The 13,798-nt window shown below is 46.8% G+C and overlaps 1 protein-coding gene and 1 non-coding gene across 3 annotated transcripts; one reads left to right on the top strand and one right to left on the bottom strand.

Moving 5' to 3' along the window:
* Positions 1-300: 300 nt before the first annotated feature.
* On the bottom strand, positions 301-13,772 carry tfg (trafficking from ER to golgi regulator). 2 transcript variants are annotated; one of them, XM_030343322.1, is made up of 8 exons: positions 13,625-13,772; positions 11,370-11,583; positions 11,161-11,244; positions 7,654-7,800; positions 6,904-7,071; positions 6,489-6,617; positions 1,722-1,817; positions 301-1,619 (listed from the first exon to the last, which is right to left on the bottom strand). In XM_030343322.1, the coding sequence occupies exons 2-8, from the start codon at positions 11,551-11,553 to the stop codon at positions 1,195-1,197; spliced, it is 1,233 nt and encodes a 410-aa protein (XP_030199182.1). In that variant the 5' UTR covers positions 11,554-11,583; positions 13,625-13,772; the 3' UTR covers positions 301-1,194. The 2 variants fall into 2 exon arrangements, with proteins under 2 accessions (XP_030199182.1, XP_030199183.1); XM_030343323.1 differs by having other exon boundaries at positions 301-1,616.
* LOC115533736 (5S ribosomal RNA) lies at positions 8,408-8,526 on the top strand. Its single transcript, XR_003974235.1, has one exon. It is a non-coding gene; the product is annotated as a 5S ribosomal RNA (ribosomal RNA).
* Positions 13,773-13,798: the final 26 nt, after the last annotated feature.

Raw genomic sequence — 13,798 nt, 5'->3', positions numbered from 1 at the left:
AAATACCCTTAAACCCATCTCGCTCAATTCTTCTCACTCAGGAAGACAGCTTAACATGAGACACTCACCGCACTCCCTCTCGCCACATAGTCCAGCAGACCACATCCCTCGGTCAAGAAAATAAATATGAAGACCACGGGGCCAGGTTTTCCCAAATCGGGGGAAGGAGAGAGTGAGAGACCTGGGAAGCGAAGCTCAACAGACATGAACTCAGAAACCACAACGAGGAGGTGTAGACAGGGCAAGCGACCGAGACGAAAGCTTTTCCAGGTGCAACGAAATATCTCCACTAAAGAAAACTCTTGGGTCTCAATGTTTTATTAGGTTCCAGAGAAAAAATGTTACAATTTATACATTAACAACTAATATTACAGAAAGGTGTGAGTTTTTCCTTTATTTGATATATTAGTAAAAACGAGTGACCGGATAAGGTGATAGAAAGAGCGAGAGAAAGTAATTACAAGAAGATAAAGAGGAGATCAGGTTAATCCTTTCGGGATGCCAATAATCTGCAACCTCCCATGAACCATCGCTCACATAAACTAGTGTTTCCAACGCAGGGCAGTTTAAACAGCAACATAATTAATACACATTGAGGGACATCAAACAAAACCAAAACCTAAAAGGTGCAACATTTTATTCTATAAGAGTCTTCAAAAGGCATCTAACCAACAAGGCCAGTTAGACGCTTCCATTATCAACATTATCTGTTTGCCGAGCACGATATATGTATATATATATATAGATGGATATTAAGGATACACCGATTTCAGCAGGAAAAATAATGTTGATCATGAAGGACGAAAGAGAAATCAAAAGCTTGTACGACGACAGCCTGTTTGAAATCTCACAGGGGTGTGCACGGAGACAGAATTAAAACTACACACAGACAGACGCTGGAGGCATGGTGATCATTTAGCAGGCCATTCTCTCAGGGTGGGGGGAGCGGGGGAATAACTAAAAACAAACTAAAACTATCCAACAGCGGTCAGAATGTTTTGCTGGAGAGGCAGCATGGAAACATACGACAGACCGGGGGGGGTGGGTGCTTCTAATAGAGGGGGCAACTTGTTGAACAGTGGGGGGGTGGATTTGAACACCATGTGAACGGCGACCAGGCCACGCAGAGCCTGGCGCCGCACAGGGTCGGCCTTAGATGTATTGCGGAGCTCCGGCGCCCGGTTAAAGCAGCATTTATCGGTACCCGGGCCCCGGCTGAGTGTAGCCACCGCCGTAGGGGGGGCGGTTGCGGGCATAGGGGTTAGCTGACCCGGGCGGAGGGGTGACATTGCTGCCCGGGGGCGGGGTGTACGCGGGCCGCGGCTGGTACCCTTGGCCGGGCTGGGCGTTGGGAGGCAGGCTGTAGTTAGCCGGCTGGGAGGCCTGGGCGGTGTAGTTTTGGGGAGGGAAGGCTCCCGGGGGGTACTGCTGAGCCCCCTGGGGCGGAGGGGGCTGCTGCTGCTGCTGCCCGGCCTGGAAGCCCGGGGTAGGGGCCTGGCCGGGGGCCGGGGCCTGGGAGGAGGCAGGGGGGTAGTTCTGGAACTGCTGCGGCTGCTGCTGCTGTGGCTGTGGCTGTGGAGGGCCAGGCTGTGGTGCTCCGGGCTGGGTGTTGTAGCCTGCTGACAGACGGACACACACACACGATAAGGTTTTTTATTCCTAAAGCACTGACGGAGCATCAACACACAGCATGTCAGCTATGGGCCGACCACCATGCTTACCGGCGTACTGCAGCCCATACTGCTGCTGCTGGGGGGGAGCAGCAGGCTGCTGGGGGGGGTATCCACCAGGAGCCTGGTACTGCTGATAAACCTGACCTGCAGTTTAAAGAGGAACACACCGCGTGGGGTCAGTGGGGGAGCTTTTCGAACCATGTATGCTGTGTATAAGGGGAGGAGAGTATTGACAGAGCAAACACTAATGTCTCCTTGTGGGCCGTCCTGATAAATCGAGGCTGACGAAAAACAGCTCCACACCAATCCTTTACCGTCTCATTACATTGCCCACATCCCCCGAACCAAACCCATTACAAATGGATACCTTTAACAAACAACCGTAACCGATTATATGTAAAGACGGGCCTGCATCTGTACATGTGGAGAGAGCAGCACCCGGCGGCCTGAGCGACCACAGCTGCTCGCGCCATGATAAAACAATTTGTTCCTAGAGGCCCAGCACCCAGCTCTCCTCACGGCCAGCTGGGGCTCTCCAAGCTAAACACCGCAGCATGCAGGTGCCACGGCGGACAGAAACCAATGTACACCAAAACACAGGCGTGCTCACGCACTCCAGCATTCCTGCGCCGTGTCGTACTGACGTGTGCTGGCGCGGCGCAACGAGTGGCTAGCCGCAGGGGCTGAACATAACGCGAGTCCACGTCGCGGGGGTAACTGCGGTCGATGCCGCCGCCCCCCCCCCCCCGTGTCTGCCGAGGCTAACGTCCAGCGGTCAGGTTACCCATGACTTCACCGCTCCACGCCGCTTATGAATACACATGTAGGACGAGTGCTGTCACTAAGAGCTCAGGACCCTGAATAGCCTGCACGCTGATGGGATTGATTCATTTAAAAACCTGTGGGGAAACATTTCAGCATCGTGTTTTGACTTATCAATACCTCCCCCCCATTTGACACAACACAACGCAGACACAACTCTGGCTCGTCCATCGGGAGGAAAACATAGAGGTTTTTTGGCCGAGCTGGAAGTTCTCACAAGGGGTACGTCAGCAAACCAGGGTTTGTTTTCGTTTCTTTATGAGAACACTTCACACTGTCCAGCCTGGCACGTACAGCCCCAAAAATAAATAAAAGAATGACACCTAAAAGATAAATAAATGAAGGCACAAAACTGTACCTGAGACATACTGCCAAAGGGGCCCTGCAGAGTTCAGTGGCTTTACTGTGGCAGTAAAACTGTGAGCGCTGGCTTTCCACCCTTTGAGAGATAAAGGAGCCCTCCTCGTCTCCTAGGAACTGAGTGGGAGACCCCCGGCCATTGAGAGGAGGACCCTGGCCTTGGAAACTCCCATGTACTCGGGGTCAGAAGAGGCCTCTGTGTTTGGCCGCGGCTGCCGGGTCTAAAAGCTTGGCAACCGCCGAATATCAACAACATATCTCGTGGTGCATGAACGCCCTTCGATTACGACTCGACAAAGGGGAAACTCTTGCTCTTGAAATAAGTCTTTCAGGAGGATCGGATTCCATGTACGCGCCCAACGCAACGGCGTACCATTTATCATCCCGGGAGAAATTATTTGTGTAAGGAGACCCAACCACACTGTGGAAGGCAACACTAGGATCTGCATTAATCCGCTGTGATCCGGGTGAAAGAGTGAATGTGGCAGCCATCTGTTAACCCGCTGACAACACCACTCACATCCTAGCAATGAGCTTTACTTTGTTTATTTCCCCGGTGCGAGCGGGCCTATGTGTGAAATTGGACGCCCCCCTTGTATTCTTCAGTCTGCTATCCATCACCCCGTTATGTAACTGATGGAAGGATGCACTGCTGTCAGGCTACGTTTGGCCCGCGGTGCTCAGAGCTTGTTTAACTCCAGCAGAATCAGAGAGTCTCTCTGCAAAGGGGGAAGAGGGGGGGAGGGAGGGGACCGCTGGGGACCTCTTGAGGAGAGACAGCGAGAGCATGGCCTTGGAGCTAGAATAAACAATGCCGAGGAACCCTCGAGGATATCAATCTGAGGTTTAGCGAGAGAAAACATCAGTGCCATTTGCTTTAAGAAAGTAAACGTTCTCCGTCAAAACACACCTCCTCGTGTTTGGTATAGAGCTGCTCACGTGACGGTCCACGCTACTCTCTTAGCGCAGGGTGTTCCTCTGGTTGGTGGAAAACCTGCTGCTAAGAGGCCTCAGCACCACGACTTACGATGTGGAGTAAATAAATATACGTTTGACATCTGCTTATTGATCTTGTGAGCCGCATTCTTGAGGTTACAAGTAATCCGATGAGGGTTGATCTTAAGACACACACAAACACACATTTGGCATCTTCACCAAAAGTTTGTGTCCACGGATTGACCTCAATGGCACCGATTCCCCCACGGACTAGCAGAACGTGTCAGAGGGCATGTCAGAGTGGAGAGGGAACAGGGCCGAATCTCAGGAAATCCCGGTTCGGAATAACTTGTTCTCTCGGCCAAGGCAGTGTGCCGACCATCTGCTGCCTTGGAAGGCAGGGAAATAAAGAAGAAGAGATGGGGAGGGATGGAGGGAGGTGGGGAGGTATGGAGGGAGGGGGTGAGGAAGACAAATGATTGGTAGTGCTCCAAAAGGATCCGCCACGTTGTGCATGAAAACCCTGCAACGAGCCAATGCGTGAAGACATTCGATTAGAAGTGAGTTTTTTTAAGATGTTGTTTTTGGACACCTTCTGGTACGATGAGGTCAGGGTGGAGCATTAGGTATGGGATGGAGCTCCAGGAACTGTTGGAGATTCAGGGACCTGCTGAAACTCTTGTTGTCATGTTTTTCCAACCAGGGGTTTAAAAGGTTGAGCTGCAAGATAAGCTCCATACTCCCAATGCCAGCTTGATCCCGGTGGTACCCCAGAGGCTTCAACTGCCAGGAAGGAAAAAGTGACCATCTCTCCAAAAGATCATCATGGACTCTTTCCAAATGGTTGAAAACAGCCCAGACCCATCCTGAGGCCGAGCTGTTTCGGTGAGAACCGCGTTTCCCTCTAACGTGGTGTCCGTATACATGACTGATTCCTCCCATTGGCCCCATGAAACTCAACCCGAGGCACTACAGATCTTGGCTTGCGACCATGGCCCAGCCAAACCACAGAGCTGCTGGTTGGAGAGGCGAGAGGGAGGGAGTTCGCTCTGCAGTCAGGCGAGCCAATGACGGTACTGCAGGTGCATTTAGACGTCTGCGATGTCCAACAAGTCTGCAGCTCTGGATGTTCCGAATGGATTGGAGAATTTCCAATCAAAGTTCGAAAAGAATATTGCAGCCTTAAACTTTTCCTTCCAACCCTTCCTTTCCCCAACTTGATTCAGCTAATCAGTGGATTATTGATTGGGGTTATTAGTGAAATCAAGTGTGCAGGAAAAGGGCATTCTCCGACATTTCATGTGCAGCAGAAGGGCTGACCACCGTTGCGCAAACGAATGTTAAAGGCAGGGGAGTTTAGAATAATACTCCTGAAAAGCATCACAAATAGGTTGGATCTTTCACTCCCTTCGCCGCAACACTAACTCACTCATTATTCTCTCCTTCTCTCTGATCCCAGAGGAGATAGACTTACTCAGAGGCCTTGGGTCTGGGCCTAGCATGAGATAAAAATGACACTGAAATTAAATAATGTTGCTCGGAAAAAGCACACATCTAAGAGATAGCATGGTATTCCTGATGAAGATGAATGCAGGAGTATTGTTGTTGTACAGTATTGACTTAGATACGCACAGTTAGGTATTCTTTGAGGGGAGGGGGAAAGTCTGTACTGGCTCTGTACCCATAAAGGGCGAGACAATAATTGACCCAAAGCTAGTGTTCCACACAATAGCATTTAATCGCTCCAAGAGTTTAAATGACTGACTGTGAGTGACACTGCGGCATTGGGAAGCCTCAATAAAGCCATTCTCCCACACACACACACACACACACCAGAAAGATAAATTGAGGTGTGTGTAAGCATGTGTGAGGTTTACTTTTTAAGCAACACTTATCTGCACGCCCACAATAATACAAAATTCCATTTTAGCAGCGTCCATAATTCCAGACACCAGCACATGAAAAACAGCAGAGGGTCGTTTATTTTGACACCAAGTGTCTAACGTGAGTGTTATTAAAGAAAATATATACGGGACCAAAGGGAGCAAAAAAACAAGCCTGGGTGGTAGACCGTGACACCAGTGGTCAGAACCCACCGCAGCACAGCACTGTGGCCAGAGAAACCACAGAAATGCATTCCCTTATAAAGACTACTATGGAAAATACTAAGTTAGCCAACGGCTCCACCGACAGTTATATCATAAACAGAGCTGCCGCTCGGACCGACGTTGAGAGAGCGGGAGAGAAACAGTCTCGTTCACCAGGGGGTTGGACCATACAGAGGCCCGTTTGCTCACAATTACAGAAGGGTGCGCCGAAAGCACAGCAGTCAAATCCAAATGAATCAATAAAGTATATTAATTAAAGCAGGGCAAGAGGTCCTTCTGGACTCCTATTATTTACGTGTGATCTGTTCAGCCAAACCGGCTCTTCTATCATCCATCATAATAATTAAAAAACATTCTCCAGACGACAGAATGTATTATTAATACACGGTAATGTGTTCTTTTGATGTGCATCCCTGGGTCTGTACAGTGGATTCATACTCATGATTTATGCAATATAAATGTATAAAACCGACAACTTTGATGACATTGATTATGCATACCTGTCATCTATGTTATGCATGAATTTGAGCCGACAATACATGCTTGTGTGGGTGTCTACGTTGTGTGGATGCATGTGCTCCCGTCTCACCGTCCATGGCTGCAGGGGCTCCCGGTTGGACTGCATAATGAGGGGTCGGCTGCTGGGGGGGAGCAGAGGAGGAGGAGGCGATGCTGTCGGGGGTTCCCGAGCGCTCCTCAGCCACTACACCAGGGGGCGCTGAAAACACATACACGCACAAAAACAAAAAGGCATTATGAAGACACACAGGAATATTGGCAACCAAATATGGATCGATCAAATAAAAGCACGATTTTAGGCCTTGTGTTAAAGCATGGCACATTAACAAATCCACAGAACGAATGCGTGTTGAATAATGGGTCGACACCCTTTGCATGGTCATGTCTAGCCCTGACTCATCCCTGCAGTCATGCCATCTTTCCGTTCCTCCCATGAAATAAAAGAGAAAACAGGAAGACCAGGTTGCGTTGCTAGGTGGGGTTACCTGGGGCCTGGTCCTCGCTCAAGCCAAAAGCAGAGATGACGTTCTTGCTGACCTCCTCCTGGATCTTCAGCGGGTCGAAGGCCGACATGCTGGCCGCGCTGACGGGCGGGGCCTGCCTCATGGCCTGCTCTGCCGCCGGTGCCTTGCCCTCACGCCCGTCCACCATTTCTAATGGGAAGAGAAGAGGTTGAATATTGTCTGAAGACAAGGAAGGAATGAAGAAGAAAGTGCAGCTCAAAGATCTGAACACAGGACAACGCTATATGAGCTATCAAGACCACGCCAGCGAGAATCCATGACGAATCACTAAAAGAAGCCTGACTGTTCACCACAACATTTTTGGATCTGAATAAAAAGAAAATTAACTATGCATATGATATGGCCTGCAGGCATTTTCCTTTGATGTCCTTTCAACGATGTGTGTGCGAGGATGGAAACTCGCAATTTTATGCATCGTTGCGATCCATCCCCCCCGTTTCAAGGTTCAAAACATATATATATGATGTGCATTCACTTCGAATAATGCCTTTAACAGCCGCAACTGACGTCAAAACCAGACACACATAACCGTCATCCTGATGGGAAATGAGAGAGAGAGGTGGAGCCTGGTATCCTGCTGCCAAATGAATAGCTATCCTAAAACCCTGGGACGTGTGTGTGTGAGAACAGAACATCGCTCTCCAGAGCCACAGCAAGGCTTAGGAGGGGAGTGGTTTGAGGGCGTCAGGCGGGTTGGGAGGGGCTCTGTACCGCTGTCGGGCGCGCTGTCAGCGAGGCCAGGCTCCGTGGGGGGCTCCAGGCTGTCCAGCAGACTGTTGACTTTGTTCCGGAGCTCGATGAGTTCCCTGCGCAGGTGCTTCACCTGACTGGACTCCAGGGGTCGTGGCTGGCCGTTCACTGGAGAGAGACACAACAAAGAAGACATTAGGGAAGTCACAACATGGTTTATGTCACTCATTGCGAAAACGGGTATTTTTTACAAGCTGAAAAAGGCGCCCTTCTGTGCGCTTGACCCTGAAGAGAGTATTGGACAACTGGGTCTTAATCCCAATAACGTCGGCGATCAATCAATATTAATTGCGATACAATTTTCCACGATGATATGTTTTTTATATACATTTCCGATGTACATTTAACAGCACCGTTCTCCCCAAAACACTACGTAAAATGTTCCACTCTGCTGCGCATGCAGGTGGCGTTCTTTTTTTGTCTTGCGAGTACCTTTTCGGAGGTGGTCTGACATCAGGACCAAGGGCGATTGGTTGTTTGGTGCTCTGTCTTTTGGGCTTTTCGGACACTTGTATTATTGTATTATGTCATGGTGTGTGTGGATGGTCAAACTCTTTGTCTTAGATTAAGTATCCCCGTACACATATACTAAAACGTTAATGCTAGGGTGTGTGTGGACGATTGATGAAGCTGTCGATGTACTTAATGACCACTTACGAGTTAGGGTTAGGCTTCTCTGACCCCTTAAATAATTTAAATATTAAAGGGGTTAAGAATTTACGGCCTTACCACCATGGAGACGCCCGATCTCGTCTGATCTCGGAAGCTAAGCATGGTCGGGCCTGGTTAGTACTTGGATGGGAGACCGCCTTGGAATACCAGGGGCTATAAGTAGTGTCGGATGGTGGCCAATAGGTGGCACTCTTCCCTCTGTCCTTAAGATCAATCCCGATGCCCGAGTACAGTGCGGGGACACTGTGCTGTGGAAGCCGCCGTCCTTCGAAGGAGACGTAAAACCGAGGTCCTGACTCAGTGAGGTCATAAAAGATCCAAGGGCACTTATCGCAAAGAGTAAGGGTTTTCCCGGTGTCCTGGCCCAAACAGGCTCATTCAATCTGGCCTCCTAATCATCTTCCTGTATAATTGGCTGACTCATTAATTCCCTCACTCTCCACTCCAAGCTGGTGTGTGGTGAGCGTTAGTGAGGTCCCCCCTTCACTGTAAAGCGTCTTTGAGTGTCTAGAAAAGCCCTACATAAATTCAATCCATTATTATTAATATAATGCTACGGTTTCTGGCGCATTTCATACACAACATTGCTTATTAGAACAATCAACCGTTACATTACATTACATTACATGTAACAATTACATTACAAAAAATGTTTCATAAGTTTGGCGTGGATTGAAACCATGGGGATAACACAACCCCCTTTCCTAAAACACATTCTTTCAAATCAGTTTTGGAGTTCTATCTGTTTCAGTGGGTTCACCTCTCTTAAAGCTCCTTGGAGACATAGTAGAATGCCAGTGTTTGGCGCATTCCATATACAACTTCATACTGACCTCAGTTTTTTTGTCTGTGAAGCAACTGAGCACTGTTAATTTTCTGTATCCTGCAGCACTGTTAAACTCAGTTACATATGAGCAGCCTAGTTTTAGTAAGATATTAATATTGATAGCGGGGATGTTTGTTGCATGTATGTTTGGTAGGATGTCATTGATGTCACCTGACCCGAGTCAATCTGATTCGTCAGTTGAGGCTGTTTAAACCAACCATCATCCTGTATATTTTGAAAATCTGAGGGGGGGGATAGAGTACCCTGTTAACACACCAATAGACTTATATCGTAATAATTATCATATCAACTGATATGAAGCAGTATATCGTGATGGCCATATTGTCCAGCCCTACTTTAAACTCTTTTTCTGAATACCTGACAGTAATGAAATTCCAAAATATCAAGCGGCTGTAATTCATATTTTTCACATTGGCTAAAAAAAACTGGATTTACTGGCTGAGATGTAGTGTGTTTTACTCAGAACTAGGCACTTGGGCCTGTGCTCCGAGAATGGTATGTCCACACCTATAGCAGGTACCAGGATGGGGTGGACGTCGTTTAACAGGCTCACATTTCACAATGCACGTTAGAAATATGTAAATAACCGGCTATAATCAATAGTCTGACCAAACCCTACATCAGCCCAGCTGGTAAGTCTTTAACACCATTAAGGCTTGCACCAGAAGGAATAGTGCAGAATGTGCTGGTGAGAAATAAACTGCCTGCTTCCATGAATGTATATACCATGTCCCGGGATAAATACACTGTTGACATTTGGTGCTCAACAAAAACACAGCATGTTAATTTCTGCAGGCCACCGACGCACACAAAAGCTGCTTTGCCTGCCATTGGTTTGGTATGGATGGCTATGCATGCCAGGCACTCTCCATATTAAAATCCTACTTTTCATCCTCAGACTGAGCCAAGGAAACTAATTAAATAAGGCAAACACAGGTCCCCCCCCCACACCAAACAGACAATGGACGCCGGAGGTCATGGGAAGGAAAGCAGCGGCTTATGCAGGCTATGAATGACAGTTTAATAAACCATAGCTGCAACCACCAGGCCTGGCAAAGTGGTTTGATGTGCAGCACAATTCCTCGGCCCCCGAATGGAGCTAAAGTTACAAGCACGAAAGCAAGTGGTTCTGCAGCAAATGGCATCAACGATGAACCCTGCTCCATTTCCAATGAGGTTGGAAATGAAGCAGGGTTCCACAGTGTCCTATTGGTCTCCACTTGCAGAATGCCAAGTCTCTGTGTGTGGGTGTTTGATACAAACCAGAGACGGAGGGGTTTGAAGGGACACTATCGAGACAGTGGCGGCTGGAACACTCATAATACCCATATAACAACTTTCATTCCCTGAACACCAGGGAATGTCATTTTCCATGCGAGGTCGCTGCATATGCTGGAGCTTCATGGACTTTTAACAACTGGGATGAAATCCTTCCCCTCTTGTGTTACTTTATAGATTCATCATGACAAGCCTAGGACACATTACTTTAGAGTGCCTTTAATATATGAATGCATGTCTTATTGTGGGCTATTTAAAAAACTAATTGGAAGGATTTGGGTTGAGTTTATGCAAACAGGTAAAACTAGCACAAACGTTTAGCTAAACACATCTATTTGCATCTAACAAATGCAAACAAGCAATACAGAAATATATCAGGCCAGCAGCATCTGGCAGATTTGGAGAAACCAGAGACCTGGATTGGACACAATCTATGGTCTCGTGCAGGACTAGACTGCCACCCAGTGCCCACTTGTAGTAAGTACCACAACATAAATGTGAGGTGAATTTTTGTAGTTAAATTGGAATAAATAGAATAAATACTGTATCAATATCATCTCAAGCAAAAAGAAAATAAGAAGAAATCCATGTGCTGGATTTTACATTGCGGATGAACACTCGGTAGGTCCCGTTCAGGATGGGAGACACTCAGTGTGATGACGGCGTCTTACCAAACAAAGTGAGCTTGAGTATTCTACTGCACTGGATGGCAAAGGAGAGGTCAGAGCTGTCGAAGATCGTGATGAGGTCATCATCTATTGGGGAGTCGGAAGACAAAAGGATGATGGTTAAGTAAAACGCCTCACAATACACGTCTTTTTCAGCCAACATTCTTTTCGGCCACCGGCACTCGGCTCTCTCGATCCAGCCAGAGACATACCCTCGTCCTTGTACTTGATGGCCACCTCGTCGCTGCTCTGCAGCTTCCCCCGGAACACGCGCTGCATCATCAGCACCAGCTCATCGTAGGTGATGTCCTCATTATGGATGGGGATGCGTCTGATGTCGTCGCCCAACTGGGCTTTGATGATCAGCTTCCCACTTAGATCCAGCTGGCCGTTCATGGTGCCGTCTGCCCTCTTCTGCTCCCACCTCTGCAGCCGCCACACAGAGATGTCGCTTATTAACGAGACGGTGGACAACGGGAGGATCCCCATCTCAAGGGGTCCCCTCGCTGTTTCAAACTGTTTTTATTGCCATTCTGATATCTGATATAAGTAGGTTTTGTGCGCATGTTGACAGAAGTTTGTCTTGGTGGGGATGATCCCTGAGGGAATGTTTGACCCAGCATATACAAGATGGTTGTTTGAATGAAGCCATGTTCTCATGACACCATTATGAACTAGAATATTCTGAGTTCCTGACATTTTCGATAGCAATTGAGGGAAGTAATCCCTGGATTTAATCTAGTGCAATCTGCCTTGTTGGGATAGTAATCCTAGCAATCCTAATAAAAAGCTTTTTGTTTTCTAATGTCTAATATCATAAAATGGAGTAATAAAATATATTAGAGCTAGATTAGAATGATTTAACAGGTAGTCTAATGTTAAACGATGTACACACCTAGTTTTAAATCTTTACTGAAATAGAAAGTAATTGAGAGTTGTTTGTTAATATATTAGGTTTCCTGTATGCTAGTATTCCTACAACAATGCCAACAAATACATTGACATTAAATATACAAACTCGTGTTTAGATTCAGGTGGCCAATAGTGTAGACCTGTATTTAGGAAGTTAAGGGGATTAAAGATATTCACAAAAATGTTGTTGACAAAGTCAAGCAGTAGTAATCGCCATGTTTGTATGCATGTTAAGCAGGATCTCTCATTGACCTGCTCAGCAGAAGAAACATCTGAAGGGCTAGCCCATTTAAATGTACCAATACTAATACGAGTTCCATACGAAGGACAACTAGTACGTGTATAGGAAGGAACACGCTGAGTACCATCTACTGCACCATAACAAGTTGATGACCAAAATATTTGGCCCTTAAACATGTGTACGCAATGGAAATAGGATTAAGAATAATAACATTGGTTTTAAATACCGATTTGAAAGTCAAATGGGCTACTACAACTTTCTTAAATGTTCGTGCGACTGCTGTGAGCTACGATACAGCATTATCTTTATACAGACTTTGACCCGAAAAACGTACGTTGATAAGACGTAGACAACTTGATTTTAATTGACCTTTGTAAACGTGCTAACGTGATCGTATCAGCGACTACGAACGTAGTGATACAATCACTTAAACGTCTTTTCACTATTTCAAACATTATCCACCTGTCATCTCTGTAAATAAATCCCAAAATAATAAATTCATTAACCCTGACTCTTTAATTAACCCTGCATAACGGTGACACACCCTACGGAAATAAAGAATACTTGATATTTATTTCCAGATTAACTCCAATGTCTTATGACAGACAAGTAATTGGCCTGATGCTAGCGATTGTGTGGCTACACTTAACATGTGAGCCTACTTGTAGCAACAGCTGGACGACAGCACGGAATACTGGCAACATGTTTGATCTTAGTCAACCTGTCAGTTTCTACTAAAGAAACGACACGTCAACACACAACTCAAGCAACACGCAACATCATTTCATCTGAACGCAGCGAAGAAATGGCTAGTTTCAAGAAGCTAACAGGAGCTAGGCCAAGGTAGCATCTCAGCTCTACGACCAATAACGACCACAAGAACCGGAGTCCCCAAAAGCAGACCGACCAGACTTTTCACTATCCCATAAATGATGACGGTCATCTACTAAACAAGACCACAGGATATCACTTTGAGTGGTATTCTGAATAAACCGGCCGGTATGAATGGCTCCACTCTTTAGCTCATTTCCTTAACGTCGATTGAAGGAATGATGCCAGTAAAAAGGGATAAGGTAGCACAATGAAATGACCTAGGGGAATAACGTCAATAGAACAAATTACGTAAGCAGCAATTGAGTCCGGACACCTGTTTGGGAGAACTGCTGTGGGTTGACTGCGTACCTAGCACAGAGCTATGTAGCTAGCTAACTCTTATTCAGATGGGCTCCTATGATCAGTAACGTGAATATATAATACAATAACTTGCTATAATTAGTACATACATAAAGTACATTTATGTTAACTATGACAAACCTGAATCAGAAGACTTGACCACGCTGTTTTGGACAGGTTTTGCTGACACTATGAGTATCGAAATGTGTAAGCTTAGCTAACAGAAGCTGATTGTGAGCACCAGGAAGTAGCGCGACTGTCAACGTCCAACAGTACGTGGCATACGCCCATGCACATGCGCAGTTCCGATAATAG

The sequence above is a fragment of the Gadus morhua genome, chromosome 20 (assembly GCF_902167405.1).
Source record: "Gadus morhua chromosome 20, gadMor3.0, whole genome shotgun sequence".
Classification (NCBI taxonomy): Eukaryota; Metazoa; Chordata; class Actinopteri; order Gadiformes; family Gadidae; genus Gadus; species Gadus morhua.
The sequence above is the reverse complement of the archived record's forward strand: the minus strand, read 5'-3'. Positions and strand labels throughout refer to the sequence as shown.